General features: G+C 39.6%; 1 protein-coding gene across 3 annotated transcripts in view; it reads left to right on the top strand.

The window, feature by feature from the left end:
* The window catches only part of CHD9 (chromodomain helicase DNA binding protein 9), an 82,536-nt gene extending 76,862 nt beyond the window's left edge, over window positions 1-5,674 (top strand). For all 3 annotated transcript variants that reach the window (XM_080351784.1, XM_080351782.1, XM_080351783.1), the window contains 2 exons: window positions 790-894; window positions 2,262-5,674. In XM_080351784.1, the coding sequence (XP_080207910.1) occupies window positions 790-894; window positions 2,262-3,119 (963 nt within the window). In that variant the 3' untranslated portion in view covers window positions 3,120-5,674. The remainder of the gene's footprint in view (window positions 1-789; window positions 895-2,261) is intronic.
* The last annotated feature ends 2,598 nt before the right edge of the window (window positions 5,675-8,272 follow it).

The following is an 8,272-nucleotide window of genomic DNA, read 5'->3' on the forward strand; positions in this document are numbered from 1 at the left end:
AACCTGTCCCCAACTTCTCTGAATTACCAAACGCATTTTATCTCATTTTCTTTTTTAGTTCAGTTATACGTTTAGTAGCTGGGGCGGGACACACCAAAAGTAGCCTAGAGAATGTGAGTTTAAGTTGCAGTTTATAGAGAAAGCTGAGAAACTGGAATTCTTTTTTCATCTTTTAACTATTTCACCTTTCTTTTCTGAATCTGTTAAATTGTTCTGATTAATTAGCAAGCTTACTTTCCCACTTAGAAGATTTTATTAGGACATGCTGTCTAGCAATCTTAACTTGCCCTTTTTCGCATGAAAAATATGCAAGAAATAATTTCACAAGAGCAGTATTCTCTTAATGGAAGTATTTTCAGAACTCGACTGAAATGATAGAATAGAAATGATTTAGTGGATAAAGGAAGAGTTTAACAAGATTGTCGTTACAACCTTCTTGATAATACTTGTACCACTGTTGTTGTCTTGCTCATGTGGTTGCTCTTCCATTCGTTCTATGTCTAAATAAACTCTGATATTAAACATTGATAGGAACGTCAAGTACTGAATTTGCAGACTACTGTTTTAATAGATGAGTTCAGCTTTATCAGATTTAAAACAAATGGAGAGTATCTCACATATAGCACCAGGAAACAGTCAAAAACTGTATCATTCTCATTGATAATTCAGAGTGAGAGTTTATTTATATCATTTTCTATAAAAGGCAAGAATGAAGCAGTGTCAGGTAGGAATGTTGCCTTTATCGAATGAGAAGTATTTCCTGATGGAATTCTATCTTCTGCTTCTCAGGTGGGGGGTGCTTTTGCTCCACCTCTGAAGGATTTGTGCAGGTTCTTGAAAGAAAATCCAGAATACGGAGTGGCTCCTGAATGGGGAGAAGTTGTGAAACAGTCTGTGAGTATTTGCAGAGTGACATAATTGTGATATGAAATGTATCTTAAAAACAAGGCATGCCAAAAGGCAGGCTTTGCATTTCTGGTACTATATTAAATGTGGAACGTGAGTCAGCGTTACTGTTTTTCTGCCAGCTGGGTTCCCTGGGCTGGTTTGCTGGCACAGCCGTGAGTGAGAGGGAAGGGGGGACAGCGCCTGACAACCCCGAATTAGAGATGTGGTTGAAGGTGCTTTAATACTCTGACTTTCTCATCTCATAAATGTAGCCTTGGAGGTTTTTAGGAGTAGTAGCCCACAGAACATTCTTGTGAAGTCTATTTCCTCACCTACTAGATTGTATCAGAAGTATTTTATTTACACTACACCTTCAGCCTCTGACAAATTACAATGTTAATTTCTTCTAGTTGACTGTCCCCAGAACTTGTAATCTTTCTGCGAAGTCCTAAATGCCAGTGTCTCCAGTACCCTTGTGGGACATTCTGGTACCAAAACGAGTGACTAGGAACAAGATTAGAGTGCAGTGAAGCAAGGTATAAATAATAGCAGAATTATGCTAGAATTAATCTGCAGGAGAGAAGAACAGGGCATGAGTTCTGAATTTCTCTAATTGTATTAGGCTAGTTTAAATTAGAGATATTTGCTGGAGAAAGAAGAGGATGTTGTAATGTGGGGGTGTGTAATAGTTGATCTTATTATTGCCATTTTTAAGATGAATTTTTGAGACAGTGCATTTCAAAGAGAATAATATGAGTGTCTGTTACAGTTCTTTCTTCATCACTAGGCAGGAGGGCTTACACAGGTGAAGTATTACTGTGCAAGCCCTGAAAAGAAAAGTGCACTGAATTTCATTTTAATTTGGCTTGAGGTTTTTACTGTTTTTTCTTAATTTTATAGATGAGGTGAAATATGAGGACATTAAACAGACACTAACAGTAATAAAAAGGGCTCTGAGATGATTGGTCTGTGTGCAATCACACATTTGCATTTAGCTTTAAATTGAGTAGTTTTTTTAAATTAAACTGTCAAACGATTGGGATGTGGTAATATTGCAAAGCAACGCTGGGTTAGATCTTAAATTGAGGTTGCTCCTCTCATTAGCTGTATTTGGCTTGATCTGCAAAAAAACCTGTAGGGATGAGTTAGTGGAGGGTGGGAGGAGAAGCCTGTGCAGACCTGGCTGTGGAAATGGGCCTTGAGACCTTTGAGATGCACAAAGTCACCACAAATCCCGGTGCGTTGTCTGGACATCCAGCTGTGGTGTGAGTGTACCAGAGGATTCTCTGGCACTGTTAGTGTACGCTTGGCTTGCCATTTACTTTTACTTACCCATCTCAAAATCCTAAAAACAGGCGCTGTGTCTCTTGCAGGGGTATCTTCCTGAAGGTATGTTTGACCGTATTCTCACGGGCCCCGTGGTGCGGGAAGAAGTCAGCCGGCGGGGCAGGCGCCCCAAAAGTGAGATTGCCAAGGCGGCTGCGGCGGCGGCCACGGCCGCCAGCGTGTCGGTGAACCCTCTGCTGGCCAACGGCTTAATCCCGGGCGTGGATCTGCCCAGCCTGCAGGCCCTACAGCAAAACCTGCAGAGCCTGCAGTCGCTGCAGGTGACGGCGGGATTAATGGGAATGCCGGCCGGCTTAGCGGCCGGAGGAGAAGCGAAGAACGTGGCTGCCATGTTCCCCATGCTGCTGTCGGGGATGGCTGGGTTACCAAACCTGCTGGGCATGGGAGGACTTCTGGCCAAGTCTACAGAACCTATTTCGGAGGAAAAAAAGGGAAGCGATTCAAAGGAGGCAGATATAAAGAAAGAAAGGACAGAAGACCAAAATACGGATACTGGCGGTGAAAACTCTGTTTCAAGTTCTCCTTCGACATCCTCTGCTGCTGCGGCTGCAAATCCTCTCTCTCTTAACCCATTACTTTTGTCCAACATACTTTACCCAGGGATGCTTCTCACTTCAGGCCTTAATCTTCATATCCCAGCTTTGTCTCAGTCTAATATTTTTGATGTACAGAACAGTGAAAGCAATGACACAGGCTCAGCCAAGCCCACAGAAGAAAAGGAGGAAAATTCCAGGGTTAGAGATCAGAAAGACAAAGGGGGAACAGAGCCAAGCTCTCACAACGAAAACAGCACAGATGAGGGTTCAGAGAAAGCAGATGCTTCATCTGGATCTGATAGTACATCGTCTTCATCCGAGGATTCAGATTCTAGTGATGAAGACTGACCCCAGACTCTGCACTTAAATTATAAACTGATTTTGAATTTATTCTTTAATTATTTCATTGTAAATAACCCAGTGTTGAGTGCATCAATGATTTACTGACCGAACATTTCAGTATTTGTTTAGAAGTGCAAACTGCTTTCAGAGACGTTTTGCATGTAATATTTCTTGAAGTTCATAAGTTTCTGAACTTGTATGTACTATCAAATACACAATGGTGTAAAATTACAACAAAAGGCATTATAATTTTGTTGGGGGGTTAATTTTATGAAAATAATGCTCAAGTAAGAGCTGTATATTTAATATATTTGCAGTGAACACAGAATACTTTATGCATATTATTGATTTAATTTGAATATAGTTTTACAGCCTCCTTGACACTTATAATTTACAGATCAAAACTCAGCAATAATTTGGGCAGCTAATGAATGTCATGAAAGCTGTAGAATCTACATCACCATCCATTGCTTTAATTACATGAAAATGCTCTAGTGTTGTGATGCACTGCTGTTTCCAATTCAGGTACAAGTGTGTTTAAAAAAAGAAAATTTTTCCCAGTCAGCCAATTAAACTGGCTACCTGTTACCTCAGCTGAGTTAGTTTAGGACGTTTACATTGGTTTCTATTACTTGTTTTCAGGTTTTATTTTGGTTTTTTTTTCAAGACATCCTGTATATCATGTTCAAATCTGAGTTCTTTGAGATACGACTGGTTTTTGGGTTTCTTCTCCCCCTTATTACAGCTGTTCTCTTTGACGGCAGTGAGGGGAGATTAAAGCAAAAACTGTCCTATCTCATGCTACTTGGCACCATGTAGATCTATTTAGTTTACACCTTGCAAAGTTTTGGGCTCCCTCTGCAGAATTCAAAGTCCCAAAATGAGGAGTAGTTTCCCCAAGACTCAGAAGAGGCAAACTGTCATAAAGTGCCACTGAAAAGACCTTTCAACACTGCATACTTCATGTAAAAACCGTTTGTTTGCTTTGTTTGTGTAGATTTCTATTTGTGTTTTATGTCATAAAACCTCCTGGAGTTACCAGTTCAAAATGGTAAATAAAGCATAGATAGTTTTGAACTTCTCTGCAGATTTAAATCTGACTAAATATTAAATATTACCTAAAATCCTTATTGGGCTATCACTTCATATGTTATGCTGAGTTACCCACTAAAGAAAAAGCACTTTGAATAGTAAGGAAGACAATTTATTCCTAGAAACCACAATAACAGGGCATAAGGCATCTGTTTGAGTCCAAATCCTTAGAACCCTTTACTATATAAAATCTGTCTGATATTTGATGTGTGATATGATTCCTCCTTCCTCTGAAGCTGCTATTACTCTGACACAGTCGAGGCCCAGATCCACATTTACGGACTTCAGTTGACCTTAGTTACATCGTTTGCGGTCCAAGAATAGGCAAGTGTTAAGAGAAAATAGATACAGGTACTAGTAGAAGTCATTGAAAAAGCTTTACAAAGGGATAAATTTTAAAAAATAAAAAACAAACTGTATATTTTGATATAGTTCTGTTGCTTGCTTGTACAGTAAAACAACTGTGTTGTTTTTTATCAAGAACTTTACCAATGAAATATGTTTCTATGTGCAAAATAAATAGCCCCATGATTAGAAGCAGTATTACATGTAATGACACAATTACACAAGTACCATTTGGATTGTGCTGGTTACGTCTTTTTCCAAATAGTATTCTGATTTTTGGCCCTTCATGCAGTGTCTTAGCAATAGTGAAAATTGAAAACTGCCAAGAGAAGGGGGTAGCAATTCTTCATCATGAAAAAAAAGTATTTCATATTTAATATTTTGCCCTTTGTAATATAGCACTTTTATTTAACTAGGATGCATCTATGAAATAGCCAAAGTTTTACAAACAGGTATTAACTTAGCTCGCTGATGGAGTCTATCAACAATACCATCACTTCCCGCCCTTACCCTACAAAACAAATCCTAAATCTTGTGGCTAAAACCTAATTTATATCAGATTTATGAAATAAAGTATTTTCCTAATTATGGTCAAGTGAGTTTGGTTACCATTCTAGTGATTCCTTCTATGTAATAAGGCAATTACAGTTCCAAGTAATGAAGGCTGGTGTAGACTTGAACATAATATATTTGGTTTATTTTTAATCAGTTTGAACCAGAAGGGGAAAAAAATGTCCCACTATCAGCTAAACTATATGCAAATACAGTTGTATAAAGTTAAGGGTTATAAGGAAACCTCAGTAGAATTACACTAATGCTGAAGTTAAAAGGATATCCAAGGTGATGATAAAGTGTGTGTTGGTAGTTACTAAAAGAACCTTAGCTGTTATTGCCTTGTATTTCTATCCCTTGTTTCAGGCTTCATGATCCAAGTCTTAGTCCAGGTTTTTTTTGGACATTTGCAATATTGCCAGTTGTGTTCTGTGTAGTCTGAATTTGCTTTCTGTAGTTGAACAAGCGTCTTAAAAAGTCATTTGTAATTTATTGAATTACTTTCTATGATGTTCTATAGAGCAAATGGAAGTTTAATTATTTTTTATTAAACATATTCTTTGACTACCCATGATGTTGGCCTCAATATGTGAAAATGATGCTGTGTAAGAATTAAGCCTGTATCTTTCAGCAGCAAAAGTTCAGTTTCAGTGTTAAACTCTAAAACTGAAATTATTCTTAAAACATTTAAAATCCAAGTGAAGGATGTTGCACTCCACCCCCCGCCCAAGACCATGCTTTACTGCATAGTTTTTCTGGGAATCAGTTTCCTCTAATTCTGTTTTCTAACAAAACAAGCTGTTGTTCCAGCCCTTCACTAGTTAGGGTTAGAAAGGAGTATGCAGTCCAGCTTCTGGTCCAAAAGTTAATTTGAAATAATGATGCATCTAATGTTCCAGGGTAAGTACATTGGCAGTGAAGTACCTTTGGAATCTTTTTAACTCTCCGTTACTTTCTGCATGTTTACTAAATGTTTTAATTATGTACACAGCACTTACTATCGTTATTTTTCATCTGTTTCATGCAGGGCCCAGACATTTCTCCTGAAGGTGAGTTGTCTCCTGGTTATCAGGTGCCTTCTTGTTTTAACCTGTCATTGCACTTGAATGGTTCGGTCATATCCTCCTTATTTCTTCCAGTGTGAATTTTGTCTTCAGTCTGTAAATTAAAATATAATTAGATCTATTTTTCAATGAAACCAGGAACACATGATTCAGGACACAGTATTGGTGTTTAATTTCTTGCACTCCTTTGAACTTATTTGAAACAGTATCTGGACATGATGATAAGACTATTAGGAAGGTGTCCCAGGCAAATTGTGTCCTGTATTTTGTCTCAGAGTAAATCACTCTGCGGTGTTATTTAGTAACGTGGGATGACACTGCTGTGGTCGACCAGCACTTCAAATTTTACTTCTATACGTGGCTGGGACACCAGGGTTACACAGGTGTCTGATTAATTAGACTTGTGGAGCTACAGGAATTTACAAAATAACTCTCCTGGCTTATCTGAATGGCCCTAATGTTACACTCATGGGTGGTATCGTTTCTTTGTCATTTGTAGAGGAAAAGGAAATAAAAATAATAGCTTTCCGTAAGAAAAGCTTTATCACTTTTTTTTTTTTAACTAATGGTTTGTAAAATGAGGTTTTTTTCTGTTAAAAGACACAGCAAGGACTTTTGATGGCTGCGTGTCTCCGATGACAGAGGTAAGTATCGGTTAACATTTCCCTGAGGAAAGCTATTCTTTTAGGAGAAAATGGGTTTTTAGCTTTTAGTAATTAAGAATGTGAAAGAGGTCTTTTAAAGTACTGACAGGATACACAGAGGAAGGGTGTTGAAGTGCATTTTAACTCTTGTGGTGTCAGTAACTCGCGTCATCCGTTACTGCCAGAAGTTCCAGCCTGCCAGAAATGGTAAACAGATTTCGATTGTTTCAGTTTTTAACCCAGCATTTTAGGGACACTGTTCACTGAGAATACAAAGAACTAAGATTTCCAATAAAACAGGATGGGCTAAAGTTTGGAAATGGAGGGGTACGTAGAGGTAAGTATCTCCATTCACAAGGTTATGACCCCAAAATACTTTGACTTATGTCAGGCCTTCTCGCACATGGAAGGAAGGACAGTGCCGTTCAGAAGAGCCCTTTACAGACTCTTCTGTGCCTGAGTGAGGTTGGTTTGGGAAATTCTTGTGATCGTAATGTCAGATGTGGTATCATCGTCTATTTCACCAGTGCTCACCCAGACCGATGGTGTGTTTTCTGTTCTCAGAGGAGAAAGGTTTTTATTTGGGAACAACCCCATCAGCTCCTCAACATCACGCGGTTTGATCTCTGCTCAGCTTCTGGGAGCAAGTGGTAGGAGCTTGGCTTTTTTACAGCAGAGGTTCTAATTCCTGGTCCTTAAATAAGTATACACCACTGCATTTTTTTATTATTATTATTAATGCAGCAGCAATTATAACCTAAAGAAATGGGTTTTCTTTTTGCTTTTCAGTGTAATGAAAGTTCTCAGAGTCATTAGAGGGAATAAAAAAACAAAAAGGTGAAATCTTTGTGATCATTGGTCTTCATCAGCTGAGGTTTAAGATAAAATACTAGATGAGGATATCTCTTTATTTCACTGTTTGAGTTGAGCATTGCTCTTGTCCTGAGGGATGAGAAAGATTTCAGTGTATCTAAACATGTCAAAGTTTTCACTTAGACCATTACATGCAACATGACGTTATTTTCAGTTTTGTACAGGAGCAGTCACGTTAAACCATTTCAATTCATGGCCCGAAGCACCGAAGCGTTGAGGCTGTGGGTGTCATCACAGCCCCCTGGTGAACAGGGTGGGCTCTGTTACTTTGGGCTTTTATCTAACGGATTTTGAAAGAGTAGATCAATGTTTTTTTCAGTAGCAAGTACCCTGCTGTAATAACTTACGGCAGCGTCCATCAAGCTCTTGGCAAAGCCTCTGACGCCTGTGACAGGCGCTTTCCCGGCCCGTGACGTGTCCCCCGCCGCCCTCCGGGGGCGCCGCCGCGGTGCATGGCGGGAGGGGAGGCTGCGGTGCGCCTGCGCGCAGCCTTGCCGTGTCAACCAATGAGAGGTCGCGGGGGCGGCGCCCGGCGCCGGGGTGTTTGGATTCGAACGCGCGTCCGGCGAGGGGCGGCGGCGCAGGCGCA

The sequence above is a fragment of the Nesoenas mayeri genome (assembly GCF_963082525.1).
Source record: "Nesoenas mayeri genome assembly, chromosome: 12".
In the NCBI taxonomy this organism is placed as follows: Eukaryota; Metazoa; Chordata; class Aves; order Columbiformes; family Columbidae; genus Nesoenas; species Nesoenas mayeri.